At 36.9% G+C, this 19,824-nt stretch overlaps 1 protein-coding gene across 1 annotated transcript in view; it reads right to left on the reverse strand.

Annotated features, from left to right (window-relative positions):
* Positions 1-19,824, reverse strand: part of LOC144434958 (protein mono-ADP-ribosyltransferase PARP14-like) — a 69,536-nt gene that overhangs the window by 47,238 nt on the left and 2,474 nt on the right. The window contains exons 3-9 of the mRNA XM_078123492.1: positions 14,341-14,386; positions 13,935-14,095; positions 5,702-5,858; positions 4,729-4,905; positions 4,345-4,434; positions 3,330-3,503; positions 2,462-2,551 (exon numbers count right to left, since the gene is read on the reverse strand). Coding sequence (XP_077979618.1) covers positions 2,462-2,551; positions 3,330-3,503; positions 4,345-4,434; positions 4,729-4,905; positions 5,702-5,858; positions 13,935-14,095; positions 14,341-14,386 — 895 coding nt within the window. The remainder of the gene's footprint in view (positions 1-2,461; positions 2,552-3,329; positions 3,504-4,344; positions 4,435-4,728; positions 4,906-5,701; positions 5,859-13,934; positions 14,096-14,340; positions 14,387-19,824) is intronic.

Below are 19,824 nucleotides of genomic sequence, written 5' to 3' on the forward strand. Positions count from 1 at the left end.
TTCAAGATAGCATCGGTGTTTAAATCCCATTTCAATTTGTTATCAAATATTGAACCAAGGTATGTGTACTTGGAAACAATTTCAACCTCTTGACCGTGAACAATGGTTGTCGAAGGGTTGCGTTCTTGCCTCCTGAAGTCGATTATCATATCCTTAGTTTTCTTAACATTTAAGTTTAGATAAGAAACATCACACCAATCGACAAATTCGCCAAGAGCGGGACCATGATGACATTCTGATCCCAATAGAAGTGAAAGCAAAGCACTATCGTCGGCGAACTTTACAAGATGGCTACCCTCATGTGTACTTCTGCAATCATCAGTATAAAGGATATACAATAGAGGAGACAGAACGCAACCCTGAGGAGAACCAGTATTTGTTTGTATCAAATTAGAAATGAGACCATTAACAGAAACCCTTTGTGATCTATTTGTAAGAAAATCAAGAATCCAGAGTACAAGTTGACTGCTAACATCAAACCTTAAGAGCTTTTCTGCAAGGATGTGAGGTTGAATTGTGTTGAAAGCACTGGAGAAATCTGCAAACAGAATGCGCACCTGTTTTCTCTAAGTGTTTGTACAGTTCATTAAGAATGAAAAGCTTAGCATCTTCAACACATTTTCCCGGTCGATATGCATAATGTAGGGGATCTAGTTTATGTTCAACCAAGGTCAGAATATTTGATTTAATTATTTTCTCAAATATTTTCATTACCAATGAAGTAAGTGCAACAGGACGAAAATCATTGGGTTCCTTTGGGTTAGTCTTCTTTGGGACTGGTACTACTACAGAATTTTTCCACATGGTTGGAATAGTAACATTGTCAAGAGAAACTTGGAAGAGGTGTTGTAAGACTCCACCAAGCTGATCAGCACAGTACTTCAGAGTGCGACCACAAATACCATCAGGACCTGGACTTTTGTTGACATTTAACGATTTTAAAGTTTTAACCACTATGTCATTCTCAATAAACATTGTGAACTCGGGAGATAATGACTGTTTTAAAGAGGTAATTTGAGATGAAAAATCAACTGTTTCAAAGCGAGTGAAAAATGTGTTAAGGACATCTGGCAATGCCGCTGTGTCCACACCATTTAGTGTTACTTTTGACCCTGTAGAACTAGAAACCTTATTCACCGCTGCCATATGCTTAATACCTTGCCAAGTCGCACAAAAGTTACCGGAAATAAACTTTGATTCGATTTTGTTTTTATAATCTAACTTTGCCTGTCTAATCGCCCCTCTGACCTCTTTGTTTACAAGCTTCCTCTCGGTTGACGAACCCTGGAAAAAGATTCTCTTCTTTTTGTTGAGGATAGACTTCAAATTTTTTGTCACCCATGACTTGTTATTAGGGAAAATTCTAACATTTTTCGTTGGGATAACAGAATCAACACAAAATGAAATATATGAAGAAATGACGTCAGTAAGATGATCAATATCGGTACAAGACTGATAAAACACCTCCCAGTCAGTACATTCAAAACAGCCCTGTAAACTAGCAATACTGTCTGATGACCAGTTCTTAACAGTTTCTGTAACCCTATGAATTCGCTTAATGACTGGTTTATAGATGGGTGCAAGCAGAACAACACAGTGATCTGATGATCCAAGAGAAGGCAATGCAAACGATTTATATGCATCGGGTACTGTACCGTAACACCTATCAAGTATTTTATCAAGTCGAGTTGGACACGAAACATACTGATATATATATTTTTTGCACTCTTGCTAAAGTCATAACTGGAACAGGTGATTCCAATTTCTGCAAATTATTTGATAAGTGTTCAGCTGCTGCAGAAACGTTCGCTCGAGGATGTACATAGACTAAAGTGAAAAACAATTGAGAAAATTCTCTAGGAATGTAGAACGGACGAAGAGAAATGGACAATAGTTCAATATCAGGTGTGCACATTCTATCACGGACAATCACTGTTTTACACCATCGCTCATTTACATAGAAACACACTCCGCCGCCGCGATCTTTTCCAGTCCTCTGTTTATCCCTGTCCAAACGAATTGGTGTACCAAAACCTTCAATAAATAAATCTTGATCGCAAACTTGTTCATCCAACCAAGTTTCCGTGAAGGCGAAAAGACATGAATTTTTATATTCATTCATGTAGTTCACATTAGCTTGCAGTTCATCAACCTTTGTACGAAGTGAACGAACATTTGCTAGAAGTACAGTTGGTAATGGGAGTCTAGCTTTCCGCTAGCTTTCATTATGTTAAAAAAAATCACTCGAGATGTGGAGGTCCGTTAATTAAAAGAGGGGATTTCTTGATATGCAAGCAACTTGAATAAAAGAATGTCGACTAATAAATTATCTAAAAGCCACTTAATATCTTGCTAAATTGCCGTTTTGTCTTTAATATATGATATCTCGGAGAAGGTCACAACGTTGCAGTCTTCTCTAAATGTCGAAACAAAATGATACTCGCAATTGTGAGGAATTTACCTTCTGTTGCTCGAAATTGGTCCAAGGTCTGTACTCTCAGCTGTGTCCCATCTACTAAATGCTTTCCATGATCTATAACTCCTTTTGCGTCTGAAAAAGAAAAGAATATTGTTAAATATGAACCCACTGTGTTTTGTACTATTCATGTCACCAACTCTGTATCCGGGGGAAGACGAATGTGTGTTTATGGTAACTAACATGCCCTCATAATACATGGATATGTACTTTTTACCACCATAAGTCTTACAGAAGAGTTTATTTTTGAAATATCTATACAAAAAAGGATGAGTTAAGAAAGTAAATAAAGAAAATGTTGTGTGAATTTGGATGCCATCATGGAGAGTGCACTGCAGGGTTTTTTCTATGTAAATGACAGTCTTGGTTTAATTGCAAATCAAAGAGAATTAGGGAACACATTTTTGAATAAATATGCAAATGGAGAAAAAATCATTATCTTCGAATGAAAGTCTCAACTCTAGGAATATTCACGTTAAATTAATTTACAATCAGACCACCTACTAGGTAGTAGTATGGTTTCCGCCAATACAATTCAACAACAAAAATACACATTATACAAATATCAATAGACTCAATCCTACCTACATACAGGCGAGTTAATTATTAAAGGAAAATGATGGACAGTGACGATTTTGTCATGAAAGTAAACTAAATTGACTTTATATGTTGTGACACACATTATGACGTCATTGGATCTAGGATTAATAAAGAGGTGTTTCTATAACTTGTCAGACAATTATTTGGCTATTTGGCGTAAATGCGTACGAATTAGGGAATGCTGGGTTATAGGAAACATGCAACGATTGGCCTTGTAAGAACGAATTTGACATTTTATTGGAAGTAAGTTTACCTTTCTCTGACTCGTAGATAATCCTAAACTTCGATCCTTCCCTCGTTGTATTTTGTATAGGACCACCGCCAGATTTTCTTCTACTTTCGAAATATAGTTCTAAAGTCTCAGTTTCCGTATTCTCGTTGACGCCATCAACAATAATTGTGGCCCGTGCTTTTGATGCTTCCATCTCTGAATAATGCAATAATTACTTGACATTTAATAGTTACCAATGAATTGGAAAGACGAAAGTGAAAATGTGTAAATTTGATCAATCCCCCTATAACTATAGATTATTTGAAAGAACACCTGTAAACATGTCTGTCAAATGATTTGTAACAAATGTATTGTACGTCATATTGGAACAAAACAAAAAACAAATATTCTTAGGAAGTACAATGTAGAATAAAATTATAGTATTTTTTGTGTTTGTTTGTTTGTTTGTTTGTTTGTTTGTTTGTTTGTTTGTTTGTTTACTTGCTTGTGTTTGTATGTATGTATGTATGTATGTATGTATGTATGTATGTATGTATGTATGTATGTATGCATGCATGTATGTATGTATGTATGTATGTATGTATGTATGTGTGTGTGTGTGTGTGGGGGGGGGACTATTTTAGTTCTCATCGTACAAGTTTTAACTCAATCTGTATTTTACCCTAAATACATTATTTCTTTCAAAAAATATCAAATTCAGATATTGAAGAATTCTCGTTAAAGTAAATGCATGGCACTAAAAATTGCATTAAAGTGTCGATATAAGCTATTTTCCCTCACTACACACTGGGTTTGTATTCTTAGTACTACATACTACTACATACTGATTTGGAATTGAAACAATGTTTGGCCAATTAAGTTAGAGGGTGGGATGGTCTGAGGCCTAAATAAGAATGTTTTATTTTATACTACATTGAACTATTGATCTCGTCCCTTACATTCCATGTCGAAAAGGATAGACTGTCTGTTATACCGTGTAACAAATATATCGAAGTCTCAACGTATAATTGATAAATTATAAATTACATATACGTACCTTTCCATTCATTTTGCTGCTCAAACGTTCTTACAGTTATGCTGATGCCTTTGACTTTATGCTCCTTACGACTAGTAACTCTCTGCACCACTGCAAGTAACACAAATCGAAAATGAATTAAATGTTACAAACAGCATATTAATGACGTGTAAGACTCTTTAACCTGCAACAAAGCTTTGTGTAATTAACAACTTAAATAGTATTTAACACAATAGTTTCTCACTGTAGGTAATGAAAAGCATTGTAAATAAATATGGCTTACAGTACGAGTCCCCCCCCCCCCACACACACACCTTATCATCTGTGCATACAAATTACAAGATCGTGATTTGCCTATGTATATAATGTAGCTCCCTTTCACGTTACGTTTAAGTTATTACCTACCTTCTGCTGATTCATACACAATTTCTATATGGTCACCGTGATTCTCAAGTTTGGAATATGGTCCCCCACCGGATAAACGCTTACTTTCGAAGTGCGTAGCTATTTCGTCTTCATCTTTTAGTATATCTTCGCAGCCACTCACATATATCGTCGCATTTTTTATAGCAAGTTCCTTTTCTATACGTGGATAAACATAAGCAATACAAACACTTTCGTTTAATGCAATGCATCTAATTCGTAGCCAGAAATACCCTGATGAAAGAAAGGAACCTCCCATTTACCAGTCTTACATTATAATAGTAATAGAAAACTAATTTTTTGTTATTTTGTCCAGCCTACCAAACTCTTCGATAATCTTTATTACCAAATAATTTTACTGCGTATCCTAGTCAAGAAAAAGCAGTAATGTTGCTTTTATCAAGAAACCCATGTGTCGTATCACAACCGTGGCTATTTATGTGTATAAGACTTTCATACACAGAAAGAAAGTCCTACAGTCTTTTTAAATGTATACCTTTTAGAGTTTATATCTTGTCATGTGCTCTCCAATTATCTTTTTCCCTTTGTAAAATGATTGGCTGTAGCCCTATTCTTGTTGAATAAACTTACTTGAATAGAAAATCGATTATTGTGTACATTTTCAGCGCTATACGAATTTTTGTTCACATATTAGCTTTATTCTGCATAGACAATATCAGTTTAGCTGACACAAGGGTAGCTATTGCGTTTCTTGTCTCTACTTGCCCGCCTGCCTACCTGCCGTCTGCCCGCCTGTCTGCCCGCCCGCCTGTCTGTCTGTCTGTCTGTCTGTCTGTCTGTCTGTCTGTCTGTCTGTCTGTCTGTCTGTATGTATGTATGTATGTATGTATGTATGTATGTATGTAATAACAAGTCAGGTTGTGACTTGATAAATAAGACAGTCATTCTGTAGGTTTGATATAATTGTAGAGTTAAGAAAGGCTATACCACTCACCTCTGTCATCCAAAGTGTCGCGTAGTTCCTCAGTCATAAAGCCAGGACGTTTATCTTTCTGGGCATGTGGACTTTTAGCCTGGTGAGACGGCGATGTATCATCGTCGTTGTCATTATCGTCATCAAAATCGTCTTCATCATCGGTGTCTTCAATTGCCTTTATTAGAACAAAGATATATTTTGTGATGGTTTAAGGTATCATTACAGTCTTTTATAATACTTGCACTGTTTTCAAATTTATCAATAGAGTTGCCTATTCTTCAAGCAACGATCCTTCTGATATTTGCGAAAAAATTAAGAGTGTGTCCTATTTCGATTTCGGATTTATGCTAATAATAATATGACAGAAAATTTGCACTTCTTGGGTAAACTGGGAGGTCCGTTCTGAAAGCCATCCTGTATTTGACCGTTATCATATCAATTTTTAAAGTCTGTCCTGGTCGTCGACATGCTGTCGATGATAGACTTTGTGTAGTCGGGCCCAAATAATATTTGCGCAAGCAAAGTTGGCTGTTTGAACTGATTTGACCCCTGAGGTTGTTGTACATACGCTGCTCTCAATGTTATAGTGCAGATAAACATTCAACCTGGTTGTATTGGTTACTTTTTCTCTGGAAATTCATCACCGGGCCAAGATGTTTATATGTTCCTGAGGACGTTCATGACGGGTAATAACTTTTACCAAATAATGTATTCATAAATATAATTTAAATAATTTTAATCCTAAATCGGAAATGAATATGGACTTTGGAATTAAGACGTTCATGGTGGTTATTAACCCTTTACTAAAGATTAAAAGCAAATGAGAAAATGCTTTGAAATGGGCTGCATACATACATACATACATACATACATACATACATACATACATATGCATGCAGGCAGGCAGGCAGGCAGACGTACATACACACAAACACACACACATGCATGCACACACACACACACACACATACATACATACATACATACATACATACATACATACATACATACACACATACATACACACATACACACATACATACATACATACATACATACATACATACATACATACATACATACATACATACATATAGATTTACGTCCGGACGAGACTGACACAGTTACACACTGGAGGTCAAAAGGTCAACAACAAGAAGTAAATGACTTTTGTTATCGGACTACCACGGATAGAATCAACTCTTGGATAGAAGAAGCGAAACTGAAGTATAACAAACAATTCCAGAAAAACAATGAAATAACCGTGCAGTGGTGTGATATACCGCGTGGGGTACAAATGAAATGGTCCGACATTCATGTCAACGCCACAGAGGACAGTAAGCAAGTGACAGTCTCTTTCTACACTACGACGGGTGTAATATTTATTCAGGGAAGATATATACAAGAATGGGCCAAACTCGAATATCATAACCTCAAGTCTAAAGATCAAGAGGCAAGATTGAAGGAAAAGAATAACGCCGAGGTGGATGGTGAACTACCAAAACAGGGCATCGAAGAGGTTATACTACAAACACCACACACATGTGTCCAAGATGGCGGCGACATACGGGAACCGGAACGTGTAGGTAAGCCTCGAAACCATGCAGCAAGAGGAGTAGTTGACACTAGTACACCCCTGAAACTAGCTTTTGAGACACCATCACCCGCATCGCTGCCCGGTAACTCTACGAAGTCATCTTCGACGATGTTCGACCCGAATTTTAACGACATGGATAAATCAGTACAGTCAACCATAGAACCAGGTGATGACAGCGATACAGTTACACAGATTCCACCAGCAAAGTCACAACAGTATCAAGGTAACAACACAAAGTCTCCACCATTGATCATAGAATCAAAGCCGATTAGTCCAAATGAACCCTCGATTTTCAAGACTCCAAATAGAACCCCCTCTAAATTGACATTGTTAAACAAAGCCAGAAATATCATACAGCAGAGAGAATCAAACTTTGCAGAGACAATTAAAGACATTGAAAATAACTATGTTATTCTCGCAGATAAATTAGACACAATACATCAAGATAAGCTAGACATAAAGGCAAAATTTGACGTCCAAGACAAGTTAACTGCAGGATGTCAAAGGGACCTTACAGAAATTAATGCATCAATAAACAAGTTCAACACAGCACTACAGAACTCAAGTAAGGAAATAGTGAACATAAAGAAGAGTGTTATGAAAGTTCAGGAATCACAAACCAAAATTCTTGACATTCTAAAAGATTTGCAAAGAAAAATACCAGAAACAGTAAAACCTGCTACTTGTGATATATTAACACAAACAGAACAAGCACAAGAGCAAGAAAATCTGAGTACTACTAGACAGAAGGACGTTTATGAAGAAACAGCTACTGATACACAGATAGAGGATGTAGAATACACAGCAAATGTATCAGTACGAAACTACTACAGAGTACTGGGAGACAGTCCAGAGAGAAAGGTGCCATGGACTGGTGAAACTGGTTCAACCTCACCACCAAAGCAGATGGCAAAGATGTCGTCAACCAAGATGCCAAACCCTGGAGCATCAGCTTACCCAGCAAGCAGGATTGAAGAGGAAGAGCATGTATCACAACATACTAGCCACGGCAAAGGCAGCTACAACACGGTGATTGTTGGGGACTCAACCACTAAATACATAGATCCCCAAAAGTTCTCAAGTACTAGAAGAACATTTGTTGCCTCTCTACATGGAAAGGGCATAAATTATGTGAAAAACTACATGAATAGGTCAAAGTTCAAAGACCCAAAGAATATCGTGTTCCACATTGGGTCAAATGACATTGACAGTAATTTATCGCTAACTACATGCCGACATAGGTACGAAGACCTTCTAGACACAACACGTAATATATACCCACAGAGTAAGATATTCATCTCGAGTGTATTACCAAGACGAAACAGCCGAACTTTTAACCATGACATGGTGAGATTCAATGCCAGTCTACAAATGATTGGTGAATCAGTACCTAATGTATACTATATACACACAAACTTTAGAGATGAGGTCAACAATGTAAAGACATATCTCTACGAGGACAGTATCCATCCCAATGCCAGAGGAACAGCAACACTAGTGGCAAATATGAAGTGGTATATATACAGAGCTATTGTTGCAGAGATGAAGAACAGAAACATCTTTAACAGCTACACCTCGGAAAACTCTGCAGTCCCCAGTGGAGGAGAGAAGATGCGAGCCAATGGAAATAAACTCTCCAGTAAAAGCCGCCAGAACTATAACAATGTTAAAAACAATACACTTTTCACAGATCTATTATCCGGAATAGTGAATCTATTGAACAGATAACTAAACAGGTATGTAGGTTAAAACAACCAAGTAAGGATGAACACTACAGGTGTAATGGGACAAATCGCAATATGAACTTGAACCTTTTATTGGATCAAAAGAAATAAGAGACAACACTGCCTAGTGAGGGTACAGTAGTTGAGTACACACGTATCGGCATTCGCGAGATTAATAGGTTATTTAAATACCTAATTCTCTATCTGTTTTTATATTTGTTTTGTTGGTTGTGTTTTGTTTGTTTTTCTGCGCCTTTGTGTTTATTCTCATCTGTAAACTGTTAGTATGAGGAACATACAACCAGCTGGTAAAACCACGCTGAAGTTTTCTACATGGAATATATATGGTAGCCTTGAACGCAAAGTTAAGGATAAAAACTTCCTAAACATTGTGAACAATTTTGATTTCATCAGTTTTGTTGAAACAAAAACAAACATTGACTCTGAGATAGAAATCCCTAACTACAGCTACTTTCATTCATATAGAAAGAAAAAACATAAAAACGCTCGTGCACACTCTGGTGGAGTGGCATTCTATTACAAAAGCATATATAAACATGGTATAAGGCAAATGGAAAGCAGCTGTGAGGACTTTATTTGGACCCGTCTTGATAAAAACATGTTTGATCTAGACGAAAATATTTTTGTTTGGAGTCTGTATATGAGTCCTCAAGGCTCCAGTATCTTCAAATGGAAAGACACAAATTTGTATCAGCTACTAGAAAAAGATGTTATAAAATATTCTAAGTTAGGACAGATCATCCTGACAGGTGATTTCAATGCCCGTACTAAAATGGATAATGATACGGTGATTCATCCAAACCTGAACTACTACTACTACTCATCAGCAGCTTCCATAGACTTTAAACCAAGACAGTCACAAGACATTACAAAAAAAAACCATTATGGTGAATTACTTCTTGATCTATGTATCTCCTCAGAAATTGTAATTCTAAATGGCCGTTGCCCCGGTGACTCTATGGGTAAATTTACATGTCACCAAACAAAAGGGAGTAGTACAGTAGATTATACCATTGTCAGTCATAGTCTGTTCAATAGGATTGGTGTTTTCAGTGTTCAGCCACTGAACCTGGTTTTATCTGATCATTGCCAAATGTTATTTACATTGCAGACTAACATACTACAAGATGATAAAGTTACACCTAATTCTACAGCAGATGACTTGAATAACTATTGTCAATCCAACTTTTCATACATATGGGATACAAACTCAAAATATTATTTCTACAACGCATTACAGAGCCAGGAGGTAATAGTACTAGCTAAGAACTTTGAGAGAGAACATTTTGATAATTCTAAAAAGTCAGTTGATCAGGCTGGCATTATGTTATCAGACATCTATCACGAGGCAGCTGGTAAAAGCCTAAAAAAACGCTTTTTTTAAAAAAGAAAAAAGAAAAAGAAAACCAGAAAGCAAACATGGTACACAAAAAACCTTTCTTGTATGAAAAAGGAGATACACAATCTTTCCACTAAACTGAGCACAGACCCATTTAACCATCAACTGAGAAATAGTTGTTATGAACAAAAGAAAAACTACAAGAAGGCTGTGAAAAAAAAGAAACGAGAATTTAAAAATGAAATATTGTCTAAACTAGAAAACCTGAGTGATTCACATCCCGATGAGTACTGGAAACTTATTAAAAACTTAAGAGTGCCACAAGAGGGTAAGACATGTAATGGAGAAATTGTTGAGAAAGAAAAACTGTTTGAGCATTTCAAAAGTCTCAGTTCAAACAAGGTAAAACTTACTTCAGATACCACCTATGTTAGTAAAAATAACAGGCTAGAAAAAATTGTTGATTCCATAGAATTAGATAAGCCAATCTCTCAGCTTGAAATTCAAAAAACAATAAGTACACTCAAGCACAAAAAATCACCCGGAATAGATAACATAACCAATGAAATGATCACAGCCAGTAGAAACGTTCTCATTACACACATTCAAAAACTGTTCAATCTAATTCTCGAAAGTGGCCATTTTCCTAGATGCTGGAATATGGGTATAATTACACCTATCTACAAAAAAGGGGACAAGACAGACCCCAGTAACTATCGTGGCATCACACTTTTAAATTGTTTGAGTAAATTATTCACTGCAGTCCTGAAACAGAGACTGGTTGAATTTAACGACAAAAATGAGATTATAATTAAAGAACAGGTTGGCTTCTTACCGAAATTCAGTACTAGTGATCACATATTCGTACTAAACCAGTTAATTACAAAATACCGAAGTAAAGATAAATACATTTTTGCTTGCTTTATAGACCTGAAAAAAGCCTTTGACTCAATTTGGCATGAAGGGCTTTTCCACAAATTGGTACTCAATGGCATCACAGGACGTTTCTATAAAGTAATCAAAGCTATCTATTCAAACGCAACTGGATGTGTTAAGACAAAAAATGGTCTGACCCGCCAATTTCCAATACAGAGAGGTATTAGACAAGGGGATGGCCTCAGCCCCCTACTATTTAATATCTATGTAAATGATATAAAAAGACAAATTGATATGTCAAACAATGACCCACCAACTCTTCTAACTAGCAGGCTATCTTGCTTACTATATGCTGACGATTTAATATTACTATCGGAATCAAATACTGGTCTACAAAATGCCCTCAATGCAGTCGAAATCTTCTGTTAAAGATGGCACTTAGATATAAATATTGCCAAATCAAAGATCATGATTTTCAATAAGTCAGGAAAATGTTTGAAGAAATTTAAATTCTACATAAACAAGCAAATACTAGACTGCGTTCCCTCCTACACATACCTTGGAATAAAACTGAGCACCTCAGGGAAACTACACAGGGCACAAGATGACCTAAGATATAGAGCACTGAAGGCACTGTTTAAATTAAAACAAGACCTGTTTTTAGAAACAACTATCCCCATCAAATTACATCTTAAATTATTTGATGCAGTGGTGAAGCCCATTCTGCTATACTGTAGTGAGGTTTGGTCACATGAAAACATTAACCAGTCTCAAAACCTAATGAAATTTTCAACTCCCATGGAAAAACTACACATAAAGTTCTGCAAATTCCTACTAAATGTGAACTGTAAAGCTTCCAATACAGCTTGCCTTATGGAACTAGGCCGCTATCCCCTACTAGTATCTGGCCTGACACAAATGTTCAAATATTGGCTAAAGATCTCACAGAAAGCAGAAAATACCCTAACTAAGGAAGCTTACTGTCTGAGTAAAAATCTGGAGTCCAGTGGAATACAATCATGGGCCACAGGAATGAAGCAAACACTAAAACTTCTGAGTATGGATAAGGTCTGGACAGTTGAACCAATCCATTCTAACAGTGAAAACCTAATAGCTATATTTAAAGAAAAGTTAAAGTTGCTTCTCCACAAAAATATAATGGACACAATGAAGGACAACAAGGACAAACAATATAAAAATAAATTACGTACATATAGACAAATTAAAACGGATATGAACTTTGAAAACTATATAGAAGACATTAAAAACCCACAATACAGATCAGCAATGACAAAACTTAGAATTAGTGCACATATTTTACATATAGAAACTGGAAGATACACAAACACCACCTTATCAAGCAGGACATGCCCTGTATGTAAACAAGGTGAAATAGAAGACGAGGAGCATTTCTTATTACGCTGTACAGGATATCAAAATGAAAGGAAAGAACTCTTTAACAAATTAAATATATATTCTGGTTCAAGCATGGATAATCTCATAAAGATTCTCAAAATAAAAGACACAAATAAACTAGTTGAAATAAGTACATTTATTCAACAAGGCTTCAAAATTCGAGAACACCACTTGAACAAAAATATACCAGCTGCCTCGCGATATACATTTGACAATTACATTTACATGTATATGTTGATTTTCACATTGTGAAATTACTCTGTTTTTTGTGTATGGTCAATATAAGCATTTTCTTTTTTACTTTATTGTACTATACTGATATCTAAAATGATAGATAAGGTTGCAATAAAGTTTATTATTATTACATACATACATACATACATACATACATACATACATACATACATACATACTATACATACACACACACACATACATACATACATACATACATACATACATACATACATACATACATACATACATACATACATGCATACATACGTACGTACACGTACGTACGTACGTATACATACATACATACATACATACATACATACATACATACATACATGCATACATGCATACATACATGCATACATACATACATACATACATACATACATACATACATACATACATACATACATACATACAAACATACATACATACATACATGATACTGCGAAGGGCATGGGGCGTAGTTGTAAGGGCCAGTTGTGTCAAAATATCCTGAACAGAATAGCACCTCTAGATACATTTCTTAGTCTAACAAATATTAGAACCATCTCTCCATTAAATGGATTCGAGGTATACGATTTTGACCAAAATTCACATTTTCAGCTCTAACCCGAATGTCACTGATAAGATAATGTCCTGAATAATTCTTTAACTACATTCTCCTAGAAGCATGCCCACCTACTTTCAGCCTAATCTGGACAGCAGATTTTACTGTAATTGTTTTGACCAAAAAATTGCATTTCCATAATTTCCTATTATATCTAAACACCGTGTGTAATGTCCACACCAAATACTAAAGCATTTGGTCTGGCGAGTTTCACTTTGAGAGTTGTTTACAAACAAACACACACACACACACACAAAAAAAAAAACACACAAAAAAACAAACAAACACACACACACACACACACACACACACACACACACACACACACACACACACACACACATGTACACAGAGCCAGAGACAGACAGATGAACATTTAACCATGTCTATAGCTATACCATGACTGGACGTCAGTTGATTTGATTACCCACCTCGACGTAAGTTTCTGGAAACCAGCCTTCTTTATCACCTAATGCACCATACAACCATCCATCCTCTCGTTTCCAGGCACATATTACATCATCTACCTGTGTTGATAGTTCGTCGTCCTTTTTAGCCTCATAAGAATATAACACTCTCCATTTTGTATTCCCTAAACAAACAAAAAATCGTTAAACTTATACTGGCATATTATCTTATTACAGAGAAATACATTCATGATTATAATTTGAACACAGTGGTTAAAGTAGCAGTCTTTTAATCCTAAATCGGACATGAATATGGCATTGGGCAGAGTCTTGAATGATATTATGGTCGCTCCCATTGACTTATTTACATATAGTTCTGAAACCTTACTGACCAAAGTTTGATTATGTAGAAGTAAAATTTTACAAATACCTTCCATGGCTTCCAGGTGTTCACCACACAAATTTAGGCGGTCTTCCTGTTATAAAATGAAAACAGAGCGTATTGTTTGACATAATCTTATAGCTACACTGACTTTGTTAAATTCATGGTGCTGCGTTGTTTTCTGAGCAGAATGATATGCAGGATTTGATTGGTTAAAAGCCATTATAAATTAACATAATGGCACCAGGTAGCAAGGACAGTGTTAGGGGGCCTTCAGTAATTACAAGGGGTAGGGCCGGGGGAAATTACATTTGAACTGTTGCGTAAAATGTGACCTCTTCATCCCACTGCTGCCACCAATGATGAAAGTTTTAAAGGCATTGGATAATGTCCAACTACTACCACCATGGGAATGTGTGGGAAGGCACTACATTAATAAATTCCTGTGTTCGGATCTTATGGGCGGAGCTGAAGGCCACAATTAAATTCCCAAAGATTCGATTGGCACACTCCTAACATTGTTAGAAGTCAACATCTCCACAACATTATCCGTAGTACATCTTAACCAACTGCTCCCGTTTTACACCTGTGAGAGCCACTCCTCTCCTCACACCACAACTAACTATTAATGTATTACATTGTTGAAAGCAGCATTTTTATATAGACTGATATCATGGTACCTAACCCTAACCCTGAGCCTAATCCTAACCCTAACCCTGAGCCTAATCCTAACCCTATCCCTATCCCTAACCCTAACCTGAATGGCAGCAATGAGATTTTGAACCATGGTAGCGATGGGATGACAAAAAAAAACAATCTATAAATGCAATGTTAGGCAATGCAATCAGTCAAAGTAAAATGTGACCCTCCCCCATATCTAATTTTCTAAAAAATGGCCCTCCCCCGAGAGCCTATTTGTAAAATGTGACCCCTAATCCCCCCTGTAAATACTGAAGGCTCCCTGTGGGTCAAAATCATGGAGTTTCTACACTAAAGGTCAACTCTGGTGACGCCATATTTGTCTGCCATGGAAACGTGTAAGCATGCTCATTGTCGCCTTCAGTCACTACGGGGTTTTTAAAAATCAATTTAGTTATCATGCATATTGTTGTGCAGTTATGTAATTTTAAGTTCAACAGAACAAAAACTTGTCAATACAAGGTGACCAAGGTATTGACAAATCACAATGTGGGAAATGGATTAGGTGTTTAACAATTAGTCTCGGTTACCCACACTCTCGCCGTTGGGGGCTCTGCCTACGAGACCACCCCAAACGAGAGTCTGGGGAAACGAGATTTCAAGTCGTCTGCTCAGGAAGTAGCCTCTGGAGCAGTGCATCATGGGGTGTACTTCATGTCCAGCATTGCAGGCTGAACGATTTGGGTACCTTCGCTACAGATTATCACTTCTCAAGCGACTGATATATATTAATTACAAGACCTCGTAAGCCCAATTTTTATGCTTGGAAGAAATGTATTGTGTGACTTCCGTAGCGGGTTAGTTGGAATCTCGTTTCTCAAGACTCTAGTTCAGACTCTAGTTTGGGGTGGTCTCGTAGGCAGAGCCCCTAGTGGCGAGAGTTTGGGTAACCTAGACTATGTAACAATGCGATTTATTCCCTGCCTATTAATGCACGGTGCTCATAAGCGTACTATTGATGATGCATGATGTCCACACCGAACGTAAGGGTATCATCAATGATCATTAATTGTAGGTACGGTCAAGAGTATACTAGCTCGAGGATAGAGGATGAACCATCACGTAATATTGATTTTAGGGACCGGTCAGTTTCTCCAGACTATTAGGGGGGGGGGGGGGGTGGACGACAAAAAGTCAATGAACTCCCTATCTGTAAAACCGAAAACAGGCTGACCCCCTCATATTACTTAATATTAAAGCATGATGACCCCCCCCCCCCCTCCGATATATCATTTTCATATGACAGGTATTTTGTAATCGGACTCGGTGTGTACGTGTGGACTGCTTGACTGTCCCGCAAATGCTTGATAAGATCCCAGGATAGCACTATCATTAGACTCTTACAGTCCTCTTGAGCTTCGCATAACCAAAACTTGGGTTGTTTTGTATGTACTGATATCTACTGCATATCATTGTAGTGTGCGCCCTCATCAATCACATAGGGCTAACCATTCGTTGATGTATTCATGCGAAGCTCGGGGCTTCAAGATAACACGGAGGGTTGCAGTAACACGTCAACGAATGGTTAGACCGATGTGATCGATGAGGGCGCACAGTACAAGGATATTCGATACCGGTACATACAAAACAACCCAAGTTTTATCTATGCGAAGCTCCGATGACTGTAATAGAGTCTACACTATCATATAATTATTAACTACACAGGGTAAATATATTCAAAAAGGAGTTTAATAGCATCTTGACAGTGAAAGGTAGGGAAAAAGCTCGAGAAGGAGGTTTTTTACTCTAAAAAGTCAAGTTTGAGACTATTCAGACACTTTCTACCAATAATTCCCAAAGCTTTCGAAGACAGTCCCAACATTTAAAAAGCCACTACATAGGGTTGAAATATTAAAAAAAGAAGAAGAAAGTTTAATATCATCTTGTCAAGATGATATTAAAGTTGACAGGAGTAGGGGAAGTGCTTTAGACTAGGGTATGTCAACCTTGTGTATGTGTGTGTGTGTGGGGGGGGTCCTAGGGGGTGTCCCCCTTGAAGCCCTAGAGGTTGTTTACTCTTAAAGCCAATTTTAGGCTAATCAGATCCATTCACGAAAAAACCTGCCCAAGACAACACCATCAAGTATCAGAAACTATTTTGTATATCTTACATAGGGTTGAAATGTGTTCTTAAAAAGTTAAATGCCATCGCTATATAGTAAAGGTCAATACATCTAATGGTAGTATCATATTGGTAGGGGGATTTGGAATTTTAAGGCAATTTTGAGACAACCTTGGCAAACATTTCACATCTTTAAAAGACAATATCATCTCAAATTAGAATAGGGTGAAAATATTTAAGTAATACCATTATGACAGTAAAAAGGTTGGTGCATCTGATTGTTGGTTGAATGCATGAGTGACTTCTGGGGAATGATGGAGTGCTAAGGGTTTTCTGGTATGTTAGAGAACTTTAGGTGGTCATACCTAGCTAGTGTATAGTAGAAGCTGGAATCTGATGAGATGTGGTGATGTGTAGTGTCGATAGCATGTAGTGTCCGAAATAGAAAGTGTGTTAATCCCTTTTGACGAGTTCATACTCAAGAGTAGAACAATTAAGATTAACTTATTTTTAACTTTCTTTTTTATAAACTACCTAACAGTATGGAGATTACCATTTCGAAACCTCCAAGTTCACTTTTGCCCCAAAATGCAATATACGTGAAGTATTGATTGTGAAACAGCCAAGTCTTTACATGATGACATGTTCTGTAACTAGTGTGGTGGCTAGGTAATACACGTATAGTTAACGTTATATTTGAACTCTTACGTGAAATAATATTAAAGAATTGATGTAAGAAACAGGGACAAGGACAAATATATACATGTACCACAGTCCAGACAAGGCTACATGCCATTGTAGAATTGAGAAGGATTTTTTTCTTCCATCACAATCGAAAACTTGACCCCCACGCATATTTGCAGATTTCAAAACAGCATTTATTTACCGCCCTAATGCCAATTTCAAAAACAGGGTGACCCTCTTACTAATCCACTGCCCCCCCCCCCCCCACCCGGCCGAAGAAACTGACCGGTCCCTTACGCGTTCCCGTGTTATTCACTTTAAGTTGGTTTGTCTAAATCGAGTACAGTTTTGCCACTGAAAATGATTTTATCTTGGTGTCATCAGGAGTGCCGTCTTGAATTGTAAAAGAATTGTTTCGTCCGTTTCCATGTTTTCCAGTACCTTGTTATATTTAGTTTAGGCGTAAGTCTTATCAATCTTCAAATATTTAGAATTTGTAACTCACTTTAACATTAATCTTCACTTTTCAAAAAACATTCCAAGGTACTAAAAGTCCCCAATCGTTCACCAGATCTCTCCGAAATCATTCACTGATCATCGTTTATTACTTGAGGTACTTTACTTTTACTTTCGACGAAACTGACGCATCGCATGGATTATCTATTTAGTTAGTCTTACCTTTCCCTTTGTATATCCATGGTAACTGAGACTGTCACAAAGTGGTGACATGTTTAGTATACGTGTATAATTGAGGAATTTACTCTGTATTTACCTTGGGTCACGCGGGTTCATTTTGTTTGAATCAGTGACTGTTTATCTTTTGTGTAATTGTTTGCTCTTACTTCTTCACAAAGTCTTGTTTTAATAGTTTAACAGAATAGCAATGTTTTATCCCTAAAGCTATTTTCAGCTATTACAAAGTACGCGCCAGTTTCGTCGAAAGTAAAGTGAAAGTAAAGTATATACCTTCATTACAAGGGACAAATGCTACCCGAACACTTTTCAATGCTCGATGTCAGTAGCATTAACTAGAAACACGGTTTTCGAACAAATGTACAAATCCTCTCGCAAAGAATGTCTTCGGTTGTGATCATCTGATAAAAACTGCGCCACCATTGGCGAAAGCAACGACGACGCCATTTTGCAGACAACTTCACGATCTTACAAAATGTAAACAATTCAAATTTGACGGTAGTTCGCGCAGTTATACTGTTAATTTGTCTGCCAAGATTACGGTATGTATTCATTAATATATTTTTGACATCACATGAGAAAAATTACTATACGACACATCTTATCTAGCCAAATGCATCCCCATGTAACAACAAATTAAGGTCAATGACATCGATAACGACCTATGACCTATGGTCATGCGGAAAATGACATCATTGCATAATTGTCACGATATTTTAATGTGTCGTTTTAAATATAATCAAGTAGATTTGCTCAAGTCTATGAGATCCCACCAATTTGTTTCTACTGCAATATTCTAATATAGTGAAATATATCCATAAAATTTCAAATACTGCAGCATACAATTCAGGGAAATATATTAGGAACAAAGCCTTTAATTTTCCAAAGTTGTCATTGTCTGTAGTTGTAACAGGTAGTTGTAACAACAGTATTTCGATTTGTCGTTTTCTGCCATGGTAGTTGTGTCAGGCCTAATGAAGTGCCAGTTCAATGCTTCTCACATATTCTATTGTCCTTTTGTGTCTGTGGCATTATTGTGATACAAAATTGGTAAACGTATTTTTGGGGCCCATGGTTAGAACTGCTCAGTGTTTTTGGCGAAATCCAAGCAAGGTGATTAGCATAATTCATATATATTCAGTCAAGTAATCGAGTGATATAGGTTTCTGCATTAAAATGGTATACTAACCATCGGTGGTGTTCTTTACGTAATATGTAACAATCGGTTATAGGACATCTGCCCCCCCCCCCCGACCCATTCTTGCATAGTTAACATTCATTAAGGTGGAAGTTGTTGTTGTTGGGGGGAGGGGGGGGGGGGCAGTCGTTCTGATACCTTAACAATTCCATGTGTAAATTGTTGTGCTGGTGAAATTTAAATTGATGTCAGTGTG

The sequence above is a fragment of the Glandiceps talaboti genome, chromosome 1 (assembly GCF_964340395.1).
Source record: "Glandiceps talaboti chromosome 1, keGlaTala1.1, whole genome shotgun sequence".
NCBI lineage: Eukaryota > Metazoa > Hemichordata > Enteropneusta > Spengelidae > Glandiceps > Glandiceps talaboti.